Source organism: Haplochromis burtoni, unplaced genomic scaffold, assembly GCF_018398535.1.
Source record: "Haplochromis burtoni strain Fernald_Lab_line unplaced genomic scaffold, NCSU_Asbu1 Contig_8, whole genome shotgun sequence".
In the NCBI taxonomy this organism is placed as follows: domain Eukaryota; kingdom Metazoa; phylum Chordata; class Actinopteri; order Cichliformes; family Cichlidae; genus Haplochromis; species Haplochromis burtoni.
Genome location: NW_024582369.1, coordinates 4382157 through 4408538, shown reverse-complemented (window position 1 = coordinate 4408538; position 26382 = coordinate 4382157). Strand labels below are relative to the sequence as shown.

The window sequence follows — 26382 nt, the reverse complement described above, 5'->3', positions numbered from 1 at the left end:
TCTGCTGCTTCTATGATCAGTGCTAAATGCTGAATGTTTGCAGGCTGAGAGAGGAACCATGGTAAAGTCTGTGTCTGCTAAATATCAGCATGACAGAATAAGCAGAGGGTGCTCCATTGTAAATGACTAAATAACAGAAATGACACTGAAAGATTATGTTCTGTCAGCTGAAATTTGAGACAGGAATTTATGATTAATGAGCATTTTTTACCAAATTAGTTTCAAAGTCATAGACATAAAAGCTTTCCAGCAGTTACTGTCGTGGTTGTTCAAGTAATTTCGACCTGCATCTCTCAGCTAAATATACAGATTTAAAAATGTAAATACAAACCTGACTTAAACGAGATCAGTTATAGTAAATCAAATGCTGTGTTTGCCGTGTGTCAGCATTCACCTGGCAGAGGAGAGGGGGAAGACTTGCTACTGGAGGGACCCAGGAGCTTAACATGAGAGGAATGAAACCAGCCTCGCTGCCGCTTTTTCCCCCGAGCCTGGAGGGGAGAGAAGAGCCAGTGAGAGTGAATCAATCTTCTGCTGGATCGTTTCTGAATCCTAAATCGAAACATTAATTGATGAATAGATTTTTTTGACAGGCAGAGTTTTGAACCTTGAGAACGCTCTCTCATGATGGGAATGTACATTCACTCTATAAATTAAACTAAAGCTCAGCTGAAGTCTCTGAAACAGCCGCAGTATTGCAAGCTGCAAGCTGCTGAGGGTAATGCACAGATTGACAAAGCTGTGGAAACCCTCTGTTCTCGGACACTCTTACTCATATTGACTTATTGTCTGAACGTACTAACAGCAAATATGACTTCTGCTGTCGCACTCTGAGCTTCAACTCAAACTACAGCTGCAGCCTCAGCACGAAAACATGCAGAGAGAGATGACCCTTCACTTTGATGACCTTTGTAGACGACAGCACTGTTATTACTCCTGTAACCTTCCCGCCCACCCCTCATCAGCTCTCTATTGGTCTGACATGTCAGCAGATACAAACTCATCCTCATAGTTGAATGCTCCTGCATCCTGACCTCTCACTGCTGCACATGAACAGCTTTATAGTCAGCACTGTTAATACTCTTTTAACCTCTCATCAGCTCTCCACTGATTGGACACATCAGCACCTGCTCCTACTTGCAATACACTCGTGGTGGATTAAATTAAACAAGGATATGCCACTCATTTTCCATTATACCTTAATTTGTTGATTGCTTATTGCGATTTGACTGATTAACTAGTTTATTAAAACATCCATGAACCAAAAGTTCAATTTACTCTCACTAAAAAGACTAAACAAATTTCAGGCGTTTTTTCCTTACAGGACCACCTTAATATTTAAGGAAATATCCACATATCTGCACTGTAATTTCGACCACAATCATTCTGCTTCGCATCTAATGGCAACAAGTTTTCAATGACCTTTTGTTAATAAAGCTTTTCATTCTCGTCGCCATATAATCCAGTAGGTGTCACATTATAATGTTCTAAATTCCTTTCACAGAGAGGCAGAAATGTGTCATTTGCAACCGGGAGGTGGATTTAGGAGAATAATGACTCATTAATTGTGCTTACACGGCGCTCGGCAGTGCGATTGACCTTCTGCACTTGCAGCCAAAGTAAAAATTTCTAGCTGAAATCATAATTTTTCTGATGTTAACAGTTTCAATTTATCCATGGCTCTTTAAAACAGAAAAATGAAAAAAGTATAGTATAGCTTACTTGCAGTTCCCCGAGCCACCAGCCGGTGGAGTTCTTGGCCAGGACCACGATCAGTTGCCCCGGAGACAAGCGAAGCTGATGCATCGTTGAGGCCCCAGTGGTGGTGACTGCCTGCGCAACCTCTGTTGACCAACCAGAAAAAGCCAACAGTGAATTTCGATCATTTAAATGTCAAGAGAATAACAGAATGAGTCATCAAACACGGACTGAGTGTCCGCCTGTGTGTTCATTCTCACCAGGTTTCTTGGTTGGACCTCCAGGTCTTGATGCCTAAAGTTAACAAATGAAATGTAAAGCAGAAATAAAGTAATAATTTAATTTGGCAATTTTTTTTCCACATTAACTCAGCTTGACTCACCTCTGGCAGTTCTACAGGTCGGACATAGTTGGAGGGAAAGAGCCCTGTCTGGTCCCCAACGCATCCTCGCCACCACTCTCCTTCTTTCTCCAACACCAAAACAACATCCCCCTCGACAAACGTCAAGTCCCCCACCTCTGGGCTCTCATATGTATACAAGGCCACGTATTCTGGTAAGGACAACAATAGTAGCAGTTAGGAAACCTTCGCTGACTTTAACAAGACCTTATTTTCCACAGATAAACTGCTCTTACCTTCTAGTTGAACTGAATCAGCTGTGTCCAACGAATCCACACTATGATGGGAAAAACACATGGTGAAGCAAGTCTTTCAGTTGTTAAAGGTTTTACACAAAAGGGATGTGCGTCTTCTTACTCTGTATTGCCAGCCGTCTCCAAAGCGACGTAACTTTTGGGGAACCATCCCTGCATCCCGTTGATCTGCCCCAGCCACCAATCTTCCCTCTGCTGCAGCACGCTGATGATGTCTCCCTGCGAGAAGCTGAGCAGTGTGGTGATGACGTCTGTCGCCGAACTGCCTGAAAGGCTGAGGTGGGTTTCTGAAGTGGCTGACCATGACGAGAGGGCCCGAGCGAGCAGAGGAACGGAGGACTGAGGAGTGTGATCAAAGGAACAGCGATCTGTCACCATGGGTACATCTAAGAAATCAATCACTAGACGCTCCCCTCCCCTGGACTTGCAACACAGCTAATTTCACCTTTGGACCATGGGACATGACCTACAAACGCTAGAGCTGCCAACACTGATGTCATCAGACATCTGTAAATGTGTGTGACCCACAGAGAGTCAGAGAGAAGAACTCCCATTGGAGAAAAGCTATAAATATACAGCTGTGCTGTTTCTGAAGATGTGTGTTGATGTCAGCAGACCTATTTCTGATCATGCCACAGTCTAGATATACACTACTATAATAACACAGATGAACTAAGAAGGGAAACATGAAGATTAAATGATCTCATGAACCTTTTTCAGTAACAGAGTGATAACTTTTAGCCATGAAGTGAATGTGCTCTTTTGGTTGAATCAACCAGCAACTACAGGGCGGACGTGCCCTTGTGAGGTCAATCTACAACAACCATGGTGACTCCTGTTTTTGTGTGGAGATTGAGAGGTGTGGATCCAGGCGCAGACAACGATGCAGGAGAGAGTGTTCAAACTTAAAATGAGCCTTTATTGTGGCTGTAAGAATTACTACAAAACCACTACCAAAACCTAAACTGGGGACAGCTACAGAATGATACGCAGACCCTCCGACGAAGAACCACACACTAAATATACACACAAGGTAACAAGGAAATGGCACACAGGAGGGAGACACAGCTGAACCTAATTAGACAAGACAACGGGAAAGCATAACCCAAAACACTGAACACCAGACGGGGGACTCTCCAAAGTAAAACAGGAAATGCAAAACAGAAAACCACAATTCCCAGAATAAAACTTAAACCGAACACACAAAACACTGGGCTGCAGACCCAGGACTGTGACAGTTTTTTTTAAACTATAACAACCATTGCATCAACATTTTGATTTATCCAATACTGTGATTTAGTACCAGATACTTATTAAGAAACATTACCGTGCCCCATAAGCTTAAATTACACTTTGAGCTTACTGGTAATTGGCCGGTTTTACAGGTAAGTCCATAATTTGTTGGATGAAGACACATTTTATAGTTTTACCTTTGCACACCAGAACAGGGATTTTAAATGAAACAATTAATACATGACTGAAGTGCAGGCTTTCGGCTTTAATTCGAGGGGTTTTACGAATATTTTGCCCAAACTGTTGACAAACTACAGCCATTTTTAATACCCATTCCCCTACAAACTAACACCATTTTAAATTTAAAGATCGTTTTAATACTTGTAAAAACATCATGTTTCCTCCCTCTATATAGTCTGCTGGGCCTTTGCTGCAGCCACCATCAGCTACTGCTTATTTGCCTTCAGTTTTGTCTTCAGTAACTGAAAAGCATGCTCTGGGTTGTTTTTGCAGTATGCTTTGGGTCATTATCCATTTGCCCTGTAAAGTGCCACCTGATTGGTTTTACAACATATGACTGAATCTGAGCAGACAGTACAGCCCTGTACACTTCAGAATTCATCCTGCTACATTTATCAGCAGTCACACCATCAATAAACACTAGTGACCCAGTTTCACTGGCAAACACACCCATGCTATAACATTGCTTCCCCTATGTTTGACAGACAATGTGGTATGCAGAGGATCATGAGCTGACTTTTTCAGCCAAATGATGGCTTCCCCAACCTGCTCTGACTTGCTTTTTGGACCTTATATTTAACTTGTACATGTAATTGCAATGCAAACTGATAAAATCTGAACTGAATCAACTTTATCTGTTATTCTCTGCTTCATTTGTCTTGAAATAACAAGAGAAAAGGCCTCACCTGGCCATGAAACTGCTTGCCAGTCAACTGTCCGCTTATTGAGAAAATGGGTGGGTATACAAAAAGTCTGCAATTCCCCAAACAGCTCATGCAAATTATTTTCTTTTTGAAGCTTTTGAATTCAAGCTGAAAGTCTGCATTTCACATACAGAGCAAAAACTATAAAAACTGTCTCACAAATTATGGATCTAACTTGCTAACATGCTAAACTGGAAAACTAAAGACCTTTTTAAACAAAGGCAAAAATGAAACAGGGCTTCATTTTTGCTGCTGAAGTAGGTCACAGTAAAGTTTACCTGCTCATTATAAAGAATAAGGAGTCATCTAGCCAGGAAATAAAAGTAAACAACAGTCAGGCTCTACCTGTGAAGCATCAGATTGGACAGGAAGAGGGCTGTCACCTTTTTCCACCACATCGGGGTGTCTGGGTAAAACAAGAGGGACAAACCATTAGGGAAGGATCCAAGAAAAGAATAAAAACAACCTGACAGTGCTATGGCATAAATTACAACGACCTAGGTGGCTGTTACAGACTTTCAGTCAGCAGAAAAAAAAAGACCCAGACAGTTCTATCTTTAGTGCAGAGGAGCTAAAAGCCTAGAAACAATCTCAATCTGCTCCTCCTGTTTTATGTTACCTTGTGTTTAGTGGTGGTGGCAGACAGGACATTTTTCCAGGTGAAGTGGAACCACTTTGAGTCGAGGCAGGGGTCAGACATTTCTCAGCGTAACTCTGGGGGAACCAGCCCCTGTTTCCGCGGTAACTTCCGCACAACCAGCCAGGCTCACCGACCGTGTGCTCATCCACCTGCATCACGGAAAACACAGTTCACTTGCAGTCAGTCATTCGCAGCGAGGGGATCAAGATAAACGTTTTGTGATCGGTCCTTAATTCTAACACTTTCAGAATTGATGCTCCTTGAGGAAACGGGGATAACGGGGATAATTGATTGAACTTTAACTCCATCAGTGATTACTTAAAATCAAAATAAAATTATAGATTTTTAACCAGGGGTGCAGTGGTTAGTGCTGCTGCCTCACTGTGAGAAGGTCCTGTGTTTGAATGCAGCCTGGGACCTTTCTGTGTGGTGTCTGCATGGTGACTGTGGTTAGTCTGCCTTCCTCCCACAGTCCAAAGACATGAGTGGGATTAGGTTAACTGGTGAATCTCAACTGACTGTAAGTGTGAATGCTTGTTAGCCTCTCTGTGTTAGTCCTGTGACAGATTGGTGACGTTTCTAGGGCGTACCCTGCCTCTTGCCCTCTAGCAGCTGGGACAGGGTCTGGCTGGATAAGCCAATGGATGGATTATTAACCAAGCCAAGGGTGAAACTCTTTCTGTATTTCTTATTCCAAAAAGTAGGCCAACAAAAAGCCCAAAAAAATAGCAGAAGAAATCACAGCTTGAAGCTGAGTTAACCTCGTATTCTAGAACAGGAATTGACACGCTGACAATTTGGAATCGTGGCAAATGTGCCAACGCTGGCAGCTGTACTTGACCGCTGTGTCACCTTTGATAAATCGAGCCACTGAACTGGACCGTGCTTGTGGTGTTGCTGCCATTTGGTGCATTTTTTTAAATGGACTGTAATGGAATTATCTAACGAGTCTGACACTGAGCCTAAAAAGCCAACAGATCAGGTCCCACAAAAACTAATTGATAATCAAAAGCAACAAGATTTTGAGTAATACATTTAAATACATTTTAAAAAGACGAATATCCTGCGTGTTTGCAGCGCGAGTGTGTGCTTCGTACCTCTATGAGACAGTCTGCGTCTACACTCAGCTCATCTGCGTTGCGAGCAACAAAGGAGTACAGGGCTCTGTAGGTGGTTAGCTTGGGTGCCAACTGCTGCCCCATTTCCTGCTCTTCTTTCCTCCTCTTCTCCTCCTCAACCTCTTTCAGTCTCTTCTCCTCCTCGGCCTCCCTCCTCTTCTTCTCCGCCTCTGCCTCCTCCTCTCTCCTTCTTCTCTCCTCTTCTTGTGCTTTCTCCTGGGCTGCCCGGTGGCGAGCCTGGGCCTCTCTCTCTTCCTCTTCCCTCTGTCTGGCCCTCTGCTCCTCCAGAAGCCTCCTCTGCCGTGCCTCCTCTTCCTCTCTCTCCCTCTTCTCTTGTTCCCTCCGCTCCTGCTCTCTCTTTTCTTGCTCCAGCTTTGCCTGTCTGTGGGAAGTAAATGCAGCTTAATAAAGCCACATTATGTCTAAGCAAGAGTAATACAGACAAACCCTGAGATTCACCTGGCCGCCTCTTCTTCTTCCTCTCTCCTCCTCCTTTCTCTCTCCTCCTCCTCGCGGCGTCTCTGGAGCTCCCTCAATTTCTCCTCTTTGACTCTGTGCAGGTCGTCCAGAACAGCCTGCTGCCTCACCTGCTTCTCCCTCAGCTCCTGATGCCGTCACAGAATGTGCAACGCAAGGAGACATGTAAATATCTGTCTAAGACCTTTGTTCTTATCAGCCTTAAAAGTCTGAAAGAACCACAACACAACAGCTTCTCCACACGATGCACTTAGAATGACAAGATGAACATTGTTTTGCCATTTATGATTTCTCATAAACAGCAGCAACATTCACAGAAACACGCAGGCATGCTGTATGTGTATGTGTATATTTTTTCTCTTTCTAACACAGAAGTTGTGCAGGTTAGACATTCTGTGTGCGTGCGTTTTACCCTCGGGGTGCATCCTGTTTACACAGAAAACACAGACTAGAACAAATCCCACAGAGAAAAACAACAGCGAAGGAAGAAGGCATGGTACCAACAAAAACCTCCATTTAAAAATAATTCAAAAGAGCAGGAAAAGATGAACGAGCAGATCAAATCATTGCGGGATGCAAAGGAAAGGAGATTTAAGATTGTTGCTTGAAGGGGGGGGGAAATGTACAGAGTGGGAAATAAAGCGACAGAGAAAGAGGGTTAACCTTGATGAGAAGGAAGAGCTGGCTGAGGCAGGCCAGCAGAGACAGAAGGCCTCGGAGGACACAGTCGTCCATATCCCCGAGCTATGGAAATAACAGTGTGACGATGGAGGGAGACAAAATGTTTAGACGATGGGTGAGGAGAGCAAAGAAGAAAAGTGTGTCACAAAGGAACAGGCAGAGAGAACAAAAATAAAAAGTAAGAAGACACATCCAGGTAGCAGGGAGAAGAAGACAAGAGAAAGAGAAGAGGCCAGGGGTTAAAAGCTTTAAAAGCTGCTTAAGAAATAAACAAACCAAGAGACAGAGACCAAGAGAAAGGGAGAGCAGGTGTTTTAGTGCTCCAGTTATTAACATCAGACTGATGATAAGACTCCGAGAGGACGTCATTCACAGCTATCAAATGATCAGGCTGTTTGATGACAAACGTAGACTTCAGAGACTGTATGTGTGCAAAAATAGTTTAAGTTTCCATTGCCCAAGGGGTGAAACTCTAGAGCTATTGTGACCAGTTGAACAAGATTTCACAGCAAGTTGAAAACGCCCTGTTTTTGTGCTATTTAATATCAAGCCAGAGCTGTGCGACAAAAACAACAGTATGCTTTTGCTTCATTTAACATCAGTGCAATCCATCTTAAAGCAATTTTGCTGCACGATTATATTCACTACTATGAAACTTCTCTTGCAAAATATGTTGACGCTAAATAAAGTCGGGGTATGAAAAACCCAACTTTAGCCTTAAAGTTAGTTTCATGAAGAAATAGTTTCAGATTGTGATGAATGATATTAAAGAACTGCCAAGGGAGGCAGCTTAGTGTGCTACATACACGTCTCAGTACAAATACAGAATATAAAGTGCCTCCTATAATTTATGGGTGATATCAGAGGCTATGTTCTTGTTTTTTCCCCTACAACTTTGGTCTGAATGAGTCTGTAGTGGCCTGAACCAAACACTGACCTTAAGCTCCTTATTGTACTGCTCCATCTGCGTCAGTTTGTCTGTCGTTTCCCTTTCCAGGATGTCAAGCTGGTCCTTCAGCCTCCGGCAGTTTACAGTCTTCTCCGTCACAGTCCCGGTCAGGGAGGTCAAAGTCACAGCTACAAAGATCAAAGGTCAGAGACATGTCAGACCAGCGGCCAGTGACTAATCTGTGTGACGTGAGAGGAGGCATTTGTCACCCACACGGGAGTTTGTTGAGGCTGATGTTTTGCAGCTTCTCACACAGTCTCTGTTGTTCTGGAACCAGCTGTGAGAGCTTCCTCTGCCACTCCTGCGACCAACCGAGAGGAGAGCGCGTAAAAACACACATGCAGAAAACTGACAGGGCAGAAAACCGAGAGAAACATTTCTGTTAACCTCAAACTCGAGCTGAAGCGCGTTAATCTCTGCAACGCGGGTGTCCCTCTTCTGATTGACGAGGTCCAGCTCAGCCTTCTGAATCCGCCTTTTGCTCTGAGCGTCGCGGAGACGGTCTGAGATCTGCTTGTGCATGTTCCCCTGTGAGACCAGGTAAATGATATCATGGTGCACCCATGCTTTGATTAGCACTGTGAATTGTAGGTGTGAATATTTATAAGTGTTAATGTAGCCTCACCACAGCCTCTAGCTCCAACTCCAGACTCTTCTTTTTCGCCCTTAGTCGAGAGATCTCCTCTTGCTCCCCCTCTTTCTTCCTGCCCAGCTCCTCTCTTTTCGCACGCTCCCACTCGTCCCTCCGCTGGCGCTCCATCTCCTGCTTCGCTGCCTGGAAGTATGAAGACAGAAGGTTATCAGAGAAGACCATCGATCCCAGACAGCATCACCCGACTGCTCCGGCACTCACCTCCTTCCTCTCCAGCTCTCTCAGCCTCTCCTCTTCCCTTTGTCGCTCCATTTCTCTCTGCCTCTCCATCCGCCTCTCCTCCTCCAGCCTCCTCCGGTTCTCCAGCTCCCTGGCCTCCCTCTCCCTCCGTTCTTGAGCCTCTCTCTCCTCCCTCTCTCTCTTCTCCTTCTCCTTTTTCTGCTGCTCCTCAAGAGCTAGACGTCGTTTCTCCAGCTCTGCGCTTCCCTTTGCAAAGTTCTCCTTGAGCTTGTCCTCAAAGGACACTAAGAGGAGGGGAAAGAAATAGGTGTATTACAAAGTAAGACAGAGGACGTCCAATGGAACAAAACATGCAGAATTCACAAAGCCATACCGCTGCTCTTGTTCTTTTGAGCAGGTTCAATCTCTGCTGTGTCTATTAAACAGGGAGTTATGTAGGGCCCTGTTCCATTAACAAGCTCATTGGATTTAATTCCTCCTCTGTAACAAAAGCAAAAAGAACATTTGTTCATTTATCTATTTGGTTAATTAAAAAAAAAAAAATTGTAAATGAATCTCTGTGTTACCTCAGAGAGGGTGGTACTAGGTCTTGTGGCAGAGTGAGTGGTAGAGGGCGGCCCGTCTTAGCCATGTCCACAAGGTGCATGGCCAGAATGAACTCATCAGCCTGCAGCTGGCCATCCTTATCCACATCTGCCAAGGTCCTACAGACAAATCACACAGTGCTGTGTGTCAATAAGAACATCATGGTGAGAAGATAATGAAGTTAGAGATTTTTCACTGCAAGCATCCTTCTGCTGTTTCTGGCATTGGGACAGTAGTGGAAGGAAACTTGGGATATAAATCAAGAGTACTGGGCTCACAGACATTCATCAGCTGATAAAGCAGAGGAGAATGAGGGGATCATCACTGCAAACAAATGGTTTTCAGATAATAAGTAATGTTCTTAGTACTGTCAGATATTACAGCTATAACGTTTATAAAATACTACTGAGTCTTATTACTTCAAATGTGTTATTTGCTCCTTTTGTGGCTCACAGTTCCAATAAAATACAGTACGATGCAAAAGTCGTGAGTCACCCTTCATTTCTTTATATTTTGCTGCCAAGGAGCCAGACTTTCCTCTATATTTTAAAGTGGTTTTGAGCACTAGTTCTCCAGGCTTTCTGAAAGTCTGTTTCTTTAGAAGTTGGCTACTTTTGACCTCATTTTCAGTCTAATCCATGTATTAGCCATTTTCAGACTAATTTTTTTGTTGTTGCTGTTGTTTTTTTAAGCCACTTAACTCTGACCTATGAATTATTCAAGCATGAAAGAGGTGTACTCACTCAAGGGATAAACTAGTGTTGGGTGTACGCATAACATAAAACTTAGCAAATCGTCTGTTTAGGCACTTTGTTACCAGCAACCTGTGTCAAACTGACAGCGAACAGGCAGCCAGCATCCTGATTCCTTGAATGTCCTTCAAGAAGTCTGGAAGATTGCTTGCCTAAGGAACGTGTTGTAGAATAAACATGGTCATATCAAATATTGACTTTTAAACTTGCTCAAACTGTAAAAACTCTGCTTTTGCCTCATATACAGAATTTATGTTTGCACCTATTACCCATTTCCTAACAGTACAATGAAATGAGGGATGGCTTGAGATTTTTGCACAGTACTGTATAGTCAAATTAGAAATGCTTCAAAGCCAGCTTTATAAGTGGTTAAACTCTTTTAACACAGTCAGCGTTGGTATTTACGTTGTCTGCAGAGCTCAATTTTATTATTGAAGCACATAATCAATTATCTGACCATTAAAGAGTGGTACACAGTATTTCACTTAACATAGTTCCATGCTTTTACTTAAGTAAACTCTCCTCTTAACTCTAGTTTACGGGTAAAATTAGGAAATTCTAACCTTTAACCTAAAACAGACTTCACAGACTTTGAGGTCTTGAAAAAAATAGGGGAAAGCAGCAAAAGGGTCCTCACTTTACCAAAATGTCCTTACTTCAATGGTCATAAACTGTCACTGGTCCTCACTACGATAGATAAGCAAGAACATACACAAACATACACACATTACACTCACCAGATGGTAGCTAACTGAGTCTGCGTCAGATTTGATGCCATCAGTGCATTTCTAACCTGAGGTCCTGCAAAGTAACACGTAGATCAGATCAGAACAGCAACGTGAACTCTTACAGTGAATACGTTTGTGCGCTTTCCAAGTTCTGTTAAGTGCAGTTTAGAGCAATTACAGGAGAACGCGAGTGCATGTGTGCAAAGTGAAACTGACCCTAAACTGTTCGCTTTTAAACTCTGACAGGAGCACTCATGTGGAGCCTAGTGGTCCTGAGAATTTCATGTTTGTTTAAATTCATGCGCGTATGTTTGTGTGTGCACAGGACTTACCTGATAAGTAGCCGGTCATGAGCTTGTCTAGTGTGTTGAACTGCTGACGGTACTTGAGTCTTGAGGCCTGGGAAACGGCCCAATCACTAGCGCCCATCTTTGGGGAGTTACTGGCCAAAGATGTGGTGGAGGAGGAATTGGAACTATGGTAAGAGACAAGAAAGGTGTGTCTATATGTCAACAAATCACCTAAAGGGAACTGAAAAAAAATTATTATTATATTATATATGATCAGCCTTTTTCTTTCTCCTTAGACCACTAATTGCTTGGAGACTCCCCGGTGTTATTTCTCAGCTCTTAATTAACTGCAGAGGAAGCTGGCACAAACAGCTAAGCAGACAATGACTTTTGGACAATGAAACAAGACAACCTCATACTTTCGGGTTATCATAATCAGCCATTCGGTGGGGTGCGGTGGTTGAATTGTTAACGCTATCAAGTGGCTGGCTCAAACTGGGTTTACTCTAGGTCCTTATTCTTACAGTCCAAATACATGCATGTTAGTTAACTGTTGACTTCTGGATATGAAGCAGATAAAGTGCTTAAAGTTTATAGAATAAATCATGTTATAAATGTATGGTTACATTTGGCTAGTAGTCAGTGAGACAAGTAAAGTGCTATATAAATACCAGTCCATAATGAGTATGCCAGACCACATGATAGTCATGGTTGAAAATTGTAGCAGAGTGGGAACTTGCAACACTCATTAAGGTTTCAGAAAGACAACAGGAGATGCCAAAGCATTGTTTTTCTGGGTGTATATACGCACAGTAATAAGATTGCGGAAGTACAGACCGAAAAAACCTCAAAGAACTATCAAGCATCTGTCCTAATATTAGAAAGTCTAACAGCTAGAACTGGAAGGTAAAAGCAGCTGTGGGATTAAACTGCATCTATTTTACTTCTTGGTATTCTGGTGACCGTAATAATGCTTTCCTTACCACCTACACCTGAGGTCAGGGCTTATTGTGTGAAGCGCTAAGCTATTCAAAACAATGAAATCAGATACTATTTGTGTTCTTTTCCAAACCCACTCAAAACACCATGAGGTGGACAAAGGATATTAGATATTCAAGAGGACTTGGCTGTCAGAGAAACTGCAAGAGGACCTTCCAAACCTCGGCAGATATTAAAGTACATCATGCCAAAACGGAGATGAAAGCTTCACTGGCACATAAGTAAAACTACAAACCCCTCTAGTCGCAGTCTTATATTTCATTTTAGACATGAGCTAAAATTCAATTTTGATTTCATTTTAGAAGTGAGCAGGCCAAAAACAAAGAAAAAACATCTATTCAGTGGGCACAAAATAGTATGAAATGACACACTAGGAGATCATTGATGTGATGGCCTAATTCCCCTAAAGTCACCAGCTAAAAAAAAACAAACCCCCACATATTTTAAGCTGCAGCAGCAATTTGGGCTTATTTCTGGTGACGAAGATTCAAGTAACTTATTTAACATTTTGTTTGCCTGTTTTATGTTACCTAATATCTTACCCTGAATAGGAATGACTGAAATGGGGACACAGTGGCTTATGGAGACCACAGGGACCAATGATCTATCTACCTTATGTCTAGGTGACTATAGACAGATGACTATATAACATTTACAAAAAAAACATTGTAGTTGCTCAGAAAAATAGTCATGACTAATAAACCTTCATAGCATTCTAAGCATTTAAGATCTATAATGACCTCGCCCATTGAGAATGCTTTTGGATTCCTGTTCTCTGACGTTTTCGACTCTAAACAAGACAACTTCCTGCTATTGCCAAAACCCTCTGATTTCAAAATGTTTTTCCTGTACTCCGTGTTATCTGGGAGTTTCATCTCTGTTTGTGCTCTAATTCTCAACCCTTTCCTGCTGAAATCACGGCATGACTGCATCTGTCTGAGTGCTCAAACAAGCGTGTGTAGATAACAAACGGGATGTTTTAAAACCAGTAAACCCTAAATTTAACTGACATAAATATTTCTAAATTCGTCTTTCAGCATGACTTCACTTATGTAGTACACACATGCAGCACTGATCCGAATCTCCCGTTGTGCCACATCTCAAAGGAGCTCTACTGGATTGAGATCTTGCTTAGTTTGAAAGCATTTTCCTAGAGCCCAAGCACATCTTTATTACATGCTAACAACAGTTTAGTAATTTGCTCAGTAATAATCTCACCTGCTCGATCCCAGGTCGAGTAGAGAGTTGGCCTTTGACATGCCAGTGGACGGGGAGAAGGCCATAGGAGAGGAGAAGCCAGAGAGAGGAAGTCCTGTAAATGCAGTTGGAGACACTCTGTTAATGGTAAAATCTCCATTTGGGAAATTCAAAAGAATGTTTCAGTTTACACATGGTACTATATCCAGAACGTGCACGTCCTTCTCTTTAATAGATCAATTTATGACATTGTGCGAACATGCAGACTGCTGCTGCCCTTGGTGGTACGTACATCTAATCTTATCTGCTCATACTTTACAGTCGCTGCACACAGACCTCAACCAGCAAGGTTATTAACATCTGGGTAAGAGATTGTGGTTGGCTGCAACCACTTGCTAAAGAGAGTCTCAAGAGCTGTGGCACTGATATATTTTCATCAGAGAGGGAGAGAGAGAAAAATGGAGGAGGAACACCAAATAAAAGGCTAATCTCACACTAACTCTTATTAGATTGCTCATTTCACAGCCAGAAATCGTACTGGAACAGACTGAGTAAGATTAAAGAGAATGGCCACGGAACAGATGGAGGAGGTGAGAAAAAAAGAGAACAGACTGAGATGTAAGAGAAATCCAAACAGAAGAACTGCTAATGTATATATCGTTAGCTTCATAGCATAAGTGCCTAAGTCATTTTTTGGTCAAATTGAGATTTTTGCCTAACTTTACTCCCCTACCACTGCTGCATCATCCTGTCCGTCTGAAACACAAAACACAAAAAAATGACTTAGGCACTTATGCTATGAAGCTAACGATATAACATATATGTTCCCACAGCTGATATAAATTAACTTTCCTATCTGAACTGCAGCAAACACTGAGTGTGTGAAAAGCTGCAGTGCTGCATCTCTCTCACACACACACACATTTTATATATATATATATATATATATATATAGACAGATATGCCTATACTAAATGCAAAGCATGCACGCATCACAAGACCAATATAAGACTTGAGGGAGTAGAAAGATAAGGTGCAGCTCTTTCATGTTCCAAGCGTAATCCTCACTGCTTTACTGCACCACTGAAGCTCAGGACATGAATAACTGACCCTTACACATAAAATATTAACAAACTAAATAAATAAAATCCTGTATGCACCATGCTCCATAATGTACAACAAAAATCTAATCTCCCTGCAAAGCTGCTAAAAAAGCAGGAGCAAAGAAGTTGCAGATTTCAGCTTTATCAAAATACAAATCTGCGTATTTCATATCACACACAACCAAGTCATGTTACTGAATTACACCAAACATTTATGTTGGGTAAACTGGGGTTAGTTGATTAGCTGACAGGTGATTTTTGGTTTATTTACCGGTATTTATTTTTACTTTGCAGAGAGCTCGTTTTGGTGAATCATCAGAAACATTTTCGGTGGTGAAGATGGTGGCAATACTTAAAAGTTTTGCAAGTATGTGTTTCAAAGTTGGAAAATATTTGGAAATATGATTAGGCTAACATAGTTGAAACAATCTGATCATTTAAATGGATGCTACTTATTAGAGCCATACTGATATATGATTTTTAAGACGATAACTGGTCATTTAAAAAGCCGATAATTCGATATAATTGTTTTTTTGTTTTTTTTTAAACACGTTTTTAAGTCAATTCTTGGCAAAATTATTGTTAGTCTTCAACACAGCATAATTATTTTAGGTCAACTTTCTGGTAATTTCTTTAAGTAGCCTTCAGGCTTTTGAAATTACATTCAAAGCTCTTCTTTGGACGACAGCTATCTTTTGTTCCATTCATAATCTATTTATGACAGGCTAGTAACAAAGTGCATAAAGAGACTATTTAAAATTGTTTTTTTCCTCATAAGTTCTAATAAATTAGTCAGGCTCTAATTTTTTTGGTACTTTGTTTTATTTTTGTGAAATGTAAAATCTTCTTGTTTGTTATTCAGCTTTTTGCTGAGTGTCATTTTTAAAGGAATTTATAATATCGGTTTATGCAAGCAATAAGTGCAATCAGGTCATGGGACCTTGTTATGCAATGTGCAAAGTTATGAGCAGATTACAACTGCAGTGGCTTTATTTGCTTGTGAACAAGATAACATTGATGTGTGCCACTGAAATATCGTCGTTAAGTAAAATGAAATGAAATGGCTCTGGAGCATGACTCAATATCTTCAGCCTATGTTCACTTTTAGGCTCATTGCTGGAGCTAATCCATTGATCGTTATCTATTTTGTTTTGCCCAGAATGGTTCCCACTGCAGAACCAACCTGCGTTGTTAGGAACGAGTGGTGGGGTGAGGAGGGTGCCGTTGTGGAGCCCACAGTTTCCAAGCGGGGCGATAAGTGGCAGAGTCACAGGCGTTGGCAACAGGGGTTGCATTGAGGGCATGGGGGGGTTAACTGGGATGGGTGTGAGGATGGGCATGGCTGACATAGCTGACATGGATGACAGACCAATTGACAGGTTTGGCATAGAACCCATTCCTATATGGAGGAAACACACAAAAAAATCAATCATTTTGTAATTTTTTCAAATGCATAATTATCTCATTTTGGAGAAAAACGTGCTTGTACCAAATCGTGCTGAGGAAGCGATGGTTGAACCGCAACTGGAAGCAGGAGGCTGCTTCATGACGACTGGCAAGGTGGAGGGCAAGTTGCGTCCTTGAAGTTTAAGTTTGATGAGCTTCATAGCAATGGAAAACTCCACTTTGTCCATTTTCCCATCACTGTCCATGTCGGCTAAGTTCCTAAAGGAGGGGAAGAAGAAAATCTGGAGTATGTAATGATCCGTGTGTAGCAAAGTGTACATTCCTATTTTTCTTTCCCTCTTTATTGAAACAATAGAAAAAAATCACTGGGGACAAGGTTGTGGTGGGATTGAATTCCAGTCTCATTTCACACACACACACACACACACACACACACACACACACACACACACACACACACACACACACACAGCGAGTTCTAATTACAGGACGCCCCCGCCCTCTCTTCACTCACATAGTTTACTAGGTGTGGCAGGCTGTGTGAAGGAAATAAATGCTCGACAGGAAGCTGAACGCAAGCCAGTGTAACAAAATCTTGGACCCACTTGCTCCTGCTCAGCATTGAGTTGTGACAAGGACTTTGCCAAGTTGTCAGTCAGTGCTTACCAAATCTCAGCCAGGACAGAAGCAGGCAGGCCGGACTGCAGGAAGAATTTTCTTGCTTGTTCTCCTGCAGGTACACAAAAAAAACAAACAAAAAAAACAAAAAACATATGCAGCTCACTTACTGCTAATGACACAACCTCCCGTTAAACAGTCTGTTTCTTATGAGATCAGCCTACCTGAGATGTAACCGAGGACGGGGGAGAGGGTCTCAAACTGTTTGTCATGTTTCGCCCTCTCCTCCGGAGTAATGGCCCACACACTGGCTCCACCTGGACAAAATCAAGACACAGTTGTGGTATTTTAAATTCTAAACAAAAAGTGACATTAATGTTGTTGATGCGAGTCCAGCTGACACAAAATATAAGTGCTGGTAATAACAGGAAGTCAAGTTTGAGTTCACAACCTATTTTTGGGTCTAGGCTCTTTAATAATAATCTGAGTCTGCTTGTAACCCCTCTGCACAGGATGCATAACAGCATGCCAGGTTTGAATGGCAAACCTAAAGAGTCATCTAAATTACGGGGTGCTGTACATTATAGTGTTTTTTAAAGATCTGAAGGAAAATAGAAAAATAAAATTTGTTAGGCACCATCTAAATGATCAGTTACAAATGTTGTTTGCGTGGAGCTGCTTGAAAATCTTGTAATCTAATTTATGGCATCTAATATAGACAACAAATACACCTTCTATATAAAAGTACAAGTATACCAGAAAGGCACTATATCTCAGTATGAAAGAAAGTCACCCAGATTCTCACATAAAATCGATGAATTCTTATTTTGCCTGTACATCACTGCTTCATTAAACACTATTAAATCTGGACAAGTAGTTAGATAAACCTGTGGTCCTACAAATGCACGATATCAAGTGATGCATTGATGCGGTATGCTTGGTATAGCCCCCAGAACTTGGAAATAATCTGTAAGGAAGAAAAATGAACATAAAAGAAGAAAGCTCTACAAATTTAAGCTATTATGGGAGGGGAGTGATCCACCCGTCTCCACAAACAAATTCAAACACATTTAAAGTCAGCGATGGATCCCCGGGCAGATGCGCTAATACAAAATTCAGCTTAGTCTTTTATTCCTCTACCAAACCATACAAAATGTGTGCATAATTTCCAATCCAAATGAGATTTTCAGCTGAGATGAAAACTCTCTTAAGCAGCTCACGATGATGATTAATGTATAAAAATGTCCAGTCAGCTTTTTTTCACCCAAGCTGCACTCTTGCATATCTCAAGGTAAGTTGAGGGTTGGCCATGAATTAAAGATGAAGTCTGATGTGCTGTGTGACCGATTCGAAACTCAAGTCTTCCTCAATTTCACGGAACGACTTTTAACGGCGGGGGAGTGAAAGATTATGTTCAAGGACGATAATCAATTCATCATAAAGGAAGAACTTGAATCCATCAAACCATAACACAATCGGGACATATTTTACGCCTTCTCTCAAACTTCTTTCACGGAACTTGGAAGCTTTGAAGACATTTTGTGGCAAAGAACTGACGGTATGCACCGACGGCTCTCCCCTCATCGCAGCAACTGAACAACAGATGAAGATAAGGAGACAATGACAGATAATAAGCCTCGCAGCACGTACAGAAGGAGAGGGATGTATAAAAGAAGTGACGCTAGGCTAATGCAGCGAATCTAGAAACAGGTTGGAATGGGAAACCGACACAAACACGACTCAACTGGGACAAACAACAAACTTTTTCGTGTTCTTTTTTAAGCTCATCACTCTCTGCTCGACAGATGCGCTTCCTTCATGCTGACAGCTGTTACCATATTGATCACGGTGGTGCAGACATAAAGCAAAATGTGCACCAAGATTTCACAAATAAATAAATAAATAAATAAATAAAGTGGGATCTAGTTTGGGAACGAAGGCAACATTAACTTGCAGTAAGGATCACGATCAAACCCGTTTTCTCACTTTTATAATAAAAATAGCTCAAACCAGAAAATGCTAGAGTCTCAAAGATAACAATCAACTTCTTATTGTTATATTAAATATAATAATATTATATTATTATAGTAAAAGGAGAGAAATATTGAAAGACACCTCAAATTCTAATCACTCTAGTAGATTATAAAATATTCAAAACAGACAAAAACTGTCTTTTCAGAATATTAGTATAAAAAAATAAAAAAAGGTCTTTTGAGCGATTATGGGATCCTGTCTTCAGAGACATGGCTTCCAGGCTCTAATTTATTCAAGTGCTTCAGGAAATACCACCCTGCCCATGATGGAGCTTCCACCCTAGCTCTAACCCAAACAATCCACTGACCTTTGCTTAACATACTTCATATACAGAAGACTGACACAATGGAGTGTAGAGCTTCAGTAACAGCACGCTACGTAGCCAGAAAATGAAAGTAGAGCAACTTTAGAGTTAAGAGCAAGAAGATCCAATGTCTTTTTCTAAATGTGGGAGCAGATACAATCAAACACTGATAATGGTTTGTTTGTTTGTTAGGAAATATTCTAGCCAAACCTCTGATATGGTTTCAGAGTCTACACAAACCGCCCGAAACCACCACCAGCAACACCTGTTAAGGTGGACGCTTTTCCCCCGATAAAGCCAATGTTAGCAGCACACAGCGGCCGACCCACTTTTAGCCACCGTCAGCAAAATGCTGCCATGAAAAGGAGAAAGTAATTAATCTCTCACAGAGATGTGAGTATTCTTCACATTGTCTCATTGGCTGTGAAAGCCCCCATTTGAAGCTATTGTAGGTAAGAAAAGGAAGGCGAGATTTAGCACAGTGCCACTGGGACATGTAGCTCGCATGGCCACATCCACAGGCCTGTCAGTCGATTCAGTCTGTGTGTCAGTGAGGGCTGAATGCTATGTGAGTAAGTGGGGCACTGCAAAGCTTCTTACACAGCCATGACCGAATCCATAGGGGTCTTCTGTGGCTTGATACTTATACTGGAAACATGTGGCCACTCGGTATGACTCCTGATAAAAAGATGGTACAGTTACGATTTACTAGTATACATAACCTGACACTGAACACCACAGGGTTCCACACTCTTGATACATATTCACAGTATTTGCAAATTTCAGGCACTTGTTATGAAATGTGGATTGGGTATGTAAGGATTTTACACTAATTTGATTGAATATGATTTATGCTTTTAATAAGGCCGTACAGTACTGAGTCACCCTCGTTTCTTTATATTTTATTGGGGAAATGGGAAATGTGTGCAGTAGTTTCACTACGTAAGGCATAAACAGACAATTCTAACATGGCACGCTTAGGCTGTCAAGGTTCTGGGTCATTCTGACCCAGCATCTTCTTTTTCTTGTGTTTTTGTATTATTCTGTATTATGGTTTAGGTTCTGATTACTTAGTTGTGCTGTTCTGACTATTATTATTATTATTATTCTTGTGTTAGTGTAGTTCGGTGTCTAGTCTGCGCCTGCTGTGTTTCCTGTGTTACTTTGAAAGTCCGTGTCTCATGTCAGTGTGTCTAGTTTTGCTTCCCTTGTCTTGTTAAGTCCGATTTCTCCCAGCTGCGTTTCCCTCCTGTCTCCCATTTCCTGATTACTCCAGTGTGTATTTAAGCCCTGTGTCACCTCGTTAATGTACGTTCACACCCTCATACCTGGCTGTGTGTTGTGTCTGCCTGTTAAACCTTGTTGTGATTCCTAGCCTATTTAGTTTTCTGTTCTTTTGCTGTCCAGCAATAAAAGCTGCACTCTCAGTTTAATTTTGCTGTCTTGAGTCGTGCACGTTGGTCCTCCACTCCGGCCTGCTGCACACAGATCATGACACAGGCAAGCTTTCGTGCAACATTTTTAAGTAATTATCAAGAGGAGTTGTCTGGGACTTTAAAAAGCACTTTTGTTGGTGTTGGCTGTCTTTTGTTCATTTCTCTGTCACGATTAGTCCACACTGCGTCATGTTGAGGTCCAGACTCAAACTATGACTGAGCCTTCACCAGCTTTTACAGAAGACTGTAGACACTCAGTTTTACCGCTCTCGTCTGACCTCCTCTGCACATACTGACAAAAATTCGAAGCAAAAATCCTAATTTGGATTCATCACTCCATCAGACCTGCTGACACTGAATTTCCAATCCAGTCTAGTTCTTGTGTAATTTGGCATACTTGAGCCTTTTCTCTCTGTTTCGCTTCCTTAAGAAGGTTTTCTTGACAGCCACCCTTCCACTGAGACCAGTGAGGCTTGAGTGAACAGTACATGAATCAACAGAAGAGTCAGACAATTTTCCCCCAATTTATCAAGGACATTTATCAAGAAATTAACTTTTAGATGCCGTTTGTCTGCTGTAGTTTTATAGGCCTACAAATGCACACCATGCTGACATATGCCAGGTTTTCAGCTAACACCTATTTGGGAATCACCTTGTTGGTGCAGAAAAACTATTTTATGCCTGTCACTGTGTCATCTCTGACATTTTTCACAGATTCAACTGAAGTCTGTAATGTGTAGACACAACACTTGTTCATAACTTGAATTAGGGGCCTTTTTGTGATTGAATGATTCATAGGTCAGTTTTAAGCAAGTAGTCAAGTACAAGAACTGGACTGAAAAAGAGACAAAAAGCAGTCAATGTAAAAATAAAAAATGTAAAAGACCTTCAGAAAGCCTCAAGAGCACTTTAAAAAATTACAATAAAGTCTGGCTCCTTGGAAGCAAAATATATAGAAAAGAGGGGTTGCTCAGTGTTGTGTACTGCCATGACTGAGTCAGCCGGTATCAGTGTGAGTCAGTGTACTGTGTTGTCTTCTATACCTGCCAGTAGCAGGTAATAGCAGGTATTTTCTTGATTTAATGACAACAAGAAGTTTTTGAAAATCTACCTTCAGACATTATTGAGACCAAACAGAAAAAAATAAAATAAAAAAAATCACGTCCCTAACTCTTACGGAACAGGATCCACAGCAACATCATCTACAGACTTTATTAAACCAACAGTACCACGGCTCACCTACTCAGCCGCCTTTACCTTGTGTGCTTTCACTTCCCTTTGTCAGCCTGTGTGCCGTTGTCTAGGTGGCTGCTAAATCCTAAGGAGACGCTCGAGTCAATACCCCAAACACCCAGCTCTCGTACTCCGAGTGAAACCACATCACTGCTTTTATAACTATTTACATATCAAACACCTCACCCGGGGAGGACAAGTTGATGGTTCAGATAACTGCATTGGATCAACAGTCTCTGCAAAGCTTCGGTGTACGCACAAACACGCACTTCTCCTCTACGACTGTTGCATAAAATTCACCTGTTTTTAAAATTCACTGACTAATGACTGTGCAAATGCCTCATTGCAGGCTCACTGTGTTAATGAGAGTGTAAAAGCGCAAATAGCTCTGCCTCCCATATAATATGTTCCCTCGGAGGAGCTCATCATATACCGATTACATGTTTCTTGATTCTCCCCTCCGTGCCATTCAGCTGGATGGGATTAAAGCGCAGAGAGAGGGTAGTTGTGCGTTTTGGTGCTCTGTTAGACTGAAAAATTAGGTGTGTAGATAAGACGCACACGCAGACACACACATTCCCTCTTAGGGGTTTTCCACAGAGGGCTTTGAGGAACGGTAACTATGTTCTGCGATCAAAGGATGAAGACAAAACACACAAACACACACACATACACACACAAACACTACTGAGAACTGTGGTTCACAGAAAGGGCAAAAACGCTAAATCACCTTCAACTTGGAACAATAACAAAGACAGACACACAGAAAGCAGCTAGATAGACTTTCCTGTCATTTTTAATGTGCTCTTGAGCATTTTCTAGAGCAGAAGGTCTTTTAAACTTTTCTTTCATTCCACTGCTTTTTCTCTTCTTCAATCCAGTCCTTGTACCGGACCACTTTCACAGGAATGTTTTGTTTTTACTTGTTTTTTTGTTTTTTTAATTTGTTGTTTGCCACCTAACACTGATGTATGAATCACTGAATCACAAAAAATGGCCCCTAACTCAAGAGATGAACTAGTGTTGTGTCTACACATAATAGCCAACCTAAAACTATCTACCGGTAGATGAACAGCATCTAAAACTCATGTCCTTAAGAAATAGGAAACACACCAGGCAAAGACCTGACAGATACATCAACCCCTTCAGCTGATCCATCTACAGTTCACTGAAGAAGGGTGGCTGTCAAGATGTCATTCTTAAGGAAGGCTAACAGAGAGGAATGGGTATGAGGCTGAGGAGTGCCAAAATATACATGAACTGGACTCTGGAGTGATGGTTCTGAGGGAATCAAGAAAGGCAGAACATGGATTGTTTACATTAGGGCTGCAACGATTCATTGAGTATTTCGATTACAAAAGATTTTCGACACAAATTCTCTGCTTCAACATTTTGTTTAATGAACAGTGGAAGATGACCTTTAAAAACTTTACTGGGAAAAAGTGAGCACCCATCAACAAACTCTGACTAGAGAAAAAAAAACCAAAATAGCCAACTCTGTAGCTGCTCCATCCGCTGTCACGCTGTCATCCACAGTGAAAAATCTGCAGTAATCCTCCAGAAGCTGTATTAAAATATGCAGATGAACTTTTAACTTGGTCTGACACCAAATTAAATTATAAAGTTTGCTGAAGGCTGACGGCAGCCATCCTTTTTTTACATGGACTCGAACAGGGGTGAGTCTAAAGGGGGGCATGGTATGCACTAGACCATATTTATTTCAAGGGGTTATAACATTTTTAGACTGAAAGTGAATTTCTATAAAATACTCTCTCAATTAAATTGTGTTAATATTTAAAGATATAAAAATTAAAGTTTTTTCGCAGGCCAATAAAAATGTCCATGGGCCAGTAAAACTCTGAGCCACTGACCTGAGGGATTTTAGGGTGGACACTGAATTATTAATATTAATTAAGGTCTACACCATCATACTGTCGTGTTTTCAGCAGCACAAAAACGTTGCATCAAAGCACAGGGCCAATTTCAGAACACTGATATGTTCGCTTCTCCTCACTATAGCCACCACATTCTCCTTTAAAGGCTTGCAAACACTTAAACATGCAGAAACACACGTATAAAAACTCAAAGCTTTCCAAGAAGTCAAAGTAAAGATGAACTTTTTATGACTTAGTTTTGATTGCACATGTATTTTATTTGACTTTACTTTAGAGTATTTATACATTTTTGCATTTAAGAAAATGTTTTCTTAAAAAAAGAAATTTTCATATGGCACAAAGGGGGGGTGACAGATGAAACAAAAAACACTCAAATTTCTAAAATGAAAACAATAATCAGGATATTTTAAAAGTATTTTTTCTGTTTTGAATATTTACTATTGCTCAATAATAAGACAAAAGTATTTCTTATCCGATTACTCAACTAATCGATGGAATAATCATTAGATTAACTTATTACTAAAATAAATGATAGCTGCAGTCCTAGTTTACAGCCATCTGTAAAACATGGTGGAGGCTCCATCATGGTTTGGGGCTTTATCTGCAGCAAGTGTCGTGTGCTGAATTTGACGTCGCATCATGTGGAGCGCACCACAGTATTTGTGGCAGTTCTGATGCTCAATCATCAGAAAGTTTATTTTGTTCATGTGAAGTAGTGTTTTCAAAGGGAGAAACAGTTTGTCACTCATCCAAGTGACTTCTTCAGTCTCAGCTGACTGCAGGTTTTCCCAACCTTACAAAGAGTACATTTGCTGTGATGTCAGTTTCTTAATCATTAATATGCAAATTGTCACAACCACTGATCATTGATGAATGGCCATGAGTACCATTCACCATGTTAATGAATATACAGGATATACAGGATCTGCTGCTGCTGATATCTTGGGATGAGAAATCAAACAGAGATTATGAAACTATTTTACTATCTTTTAATTCAGTCACACTTATTTTGAAAGAACCATTTTACAATTACATTATCTTTTTTTTTTTTTTTTAAAAAAAGCTATCATTTCAAGCTTATTAACTTTTGTTTTTACCTTAAACACTGAATTTCCATGTAGGTTTGCACGTTTCAATAAATCACTGCAACTATTTTCCACTTTCCTAGCAAAATATAAAGAAAGGACTGGCAGCTCTAGGCTTTTGCATAGTACTGTATAGTGAACCCAGTGTCCTCCACAGAGAATGAAGTCCCAGTCCCTTTGTATCTGGTCAAGTTTCTTGATCGCTACTCCAACTGTGCATGCATCTAAGTCCACGGAAATCACTTCTTTGAAACTGATGGGGTTTATAAAGATACAAAAGTCAAAGTCAGAACCAAAGCAAGACAGCAGAGTTAGTCTGGAGCGCTAAACAGGCTGCTGCTGAAATGCCTGTTTTGGTTTGACGTGCAACTACAGTGCATATAAACACCTTTAAAATTAATGAAGACAATCCTGCCATATTACTTTAGACTGACCCTCTTTCCAGCAGGGGTTTGTACAAGCTACAGCTCAATAACTTCCCCCCCCCAAAAAGTAGGATTAAAGATGGTTTTACTTAAAGCCTGAGCCTTGTCTCTGTTTGCAGATCAATATCCCATTAACATGATTTCACACATTACAGTCAAAACAAGCAGTCACTCGTAGCAAAAAAAAAAAAAAAAAAAGGAGTTCAAGCTGACCAAAGCACAAAGCAGATGCACTCGAATGTTCGGTCTTGGCAGGAGGACGGCCAGAGGGAGAGATTAAAGTTTAGAAATGAGGCATAACACAAACAGCCGCTTATTGGTCTCAGACCTTTTTCTGCCCTTTAAAGTAAATCCCAGCCCTCATTATTGTCTCAGCAGAACCACAGATCTGCCTAGCATAGACAGAGATGTTATGAGCTCAAACACATGTCCAATAAAGACAAAAAACCCAAAGTGTTCTTACCATTCATGGTTGCAGGTGGAAAGCACGGGCAGAGAGGGAAGTCCTCTACTCAGCTGGCGAGCCCTCAGACATCTGCAGAGAAAGAGCGAGAGAGAGAGAGAGAGAGAGAGAGAGAGAGAGATGTGAGTGTGTTATGTGTGCAATTGAGCGTGTGTGTGTGTCACGAAGCAAGGGGGGTATAAGTGAGGAATGCAAGCAATGCAAGTGTGAATGGGGAAGACGGCAGAAATGATACACATCCATGCAGGAGCAAAAAAAAAAAAAAGGGAAAAAAATCAGCTCCTTGTTAACAAAGCAAGGAAAGCAGAGTGAGTGGCCAACATGGTGAGGGATGACAGAGGAGGGGAAGAGGCAGAGGGGAAAACGAAAAGGATGGGGACCAAATAACAGAGAAGGCCTACAGACAATGCCAGCACGGAGCAGTACACAAGAAGAGGACAGACAGCTGAAGAATAGAACTGGGGGAAGAAATGATAGTGGTCTGGGAGAAAGGCTGCTTTTATTACTGCCTGCTCTGAGATTACAGATGGTGGCTGTAGTTTGGAAATCTTGATGTATCAGCTTGTTTATTTTGTCTGTGACATTTTGCTTTCTATGTATCT

General features: G+C 41.2%; 1 protein-coding gene across 14 annotated transcripts in view; it reads right to left on the bottom strand.

Moving 5' to 3' along the window:
- Positions 1 to 26382, bottom strand: part of itsn2a (intersectin 2a) — a 58598-nt gene that overhangs the window by 9608 nt on the left and 22608 nt on the right. For 6 of the 14 annotated variants that reach the window (XM_042226866.1, XM_042226863.1, XM_005914302.3 and 3 more), the window contains 26 exons: positions 25781 to 25852; positions 17130 to 17222; positions 16954 to 17017; positions 16370 to 16545; positions 16064 to 16279; positions 13799 to 13892; positions 11624 to 11766; positions 11301 to 11364; positions 9793 to 9930; positions 9600 to 9706; positions 9248 to 9510; positions 9020 to 9169; positions 8782 to 8922; positions 8608 to 8695; positions 8383 to 8522; positions 7428 to 7508; positions 6747 to 6892; positions 6267 to 6669; positions 5149 to 5318; positions 4875 to 4935; positions 2456 to 2691; positions 2335 to 2375; positions 2081 to 2250; positions 1959 to 1992; positions 1723 to 1844; positions 395 to 491 (listed from right to left, as the gene is read on the bottom strand). In XM_042226866.1, coding sequence (XP_042082800.1) covers positions 395 to 491; positions 1723 to 1844; positions 1959 to 1992; positions 2081 to 2250; positions 2335 to 2375; positions 2456 to 2691; positions 4875 to 4935; positions 5149 to 5318; positions 6267 to 6669; positions 6747 to 6892; positions 7428 to 7508; positions 8383 to 8522; positions 8608 to 8695; positions 8782 to 8922; positions 9020 to 9169; positions 9248 to 9510; positions 9600 to 9706; positions 9793 to 9930; positions 11301 to 11364; positions 11624 to 11766; positions 13799 to 13892; positions 16064 to 16279; positions 16370 to 16545; positions 16954 to 17017; positions 17130 to 17222; positions 25781 to 25787 — 3445 coding nt within the window. In that variant the 5' untranslated portion in view covers positions 25788 to 25852. Of the gene's footprint in view, positions 1 to 394; positions 492 to 1722; positions 1845 to 1958; positions 1993 to 2080; positions 2251 to 2334; positions 2376 to 2455; positions 2692 to 4874; positions 4936 to 5148; positions 5319 to 6266; positions 6670 to 6746; positions 6893 to 7427; positions 7509 to 8382; positions 8523 to 8607; positions 8696 to 8781; positions 8923 to 9019; positions 9170 to 9247; positions 9511 to 9599; positions 9707 to 9792; positions 9931 to 11300; positions 11365 to 11623; positions 11767 to 13798; positions 13893 to 16063; positions 16280 to 16369; positions 16546 to 16953; positions 17018 to 17129; positions 17223 to 25780; positions 25853 to 26382 lie in introns of those variants that run through there. The other 8 variants (XR_006055143.1, XR_006055142.1, XR_006055140.1 and 5 more) reach the window with 3 other exon arrangements.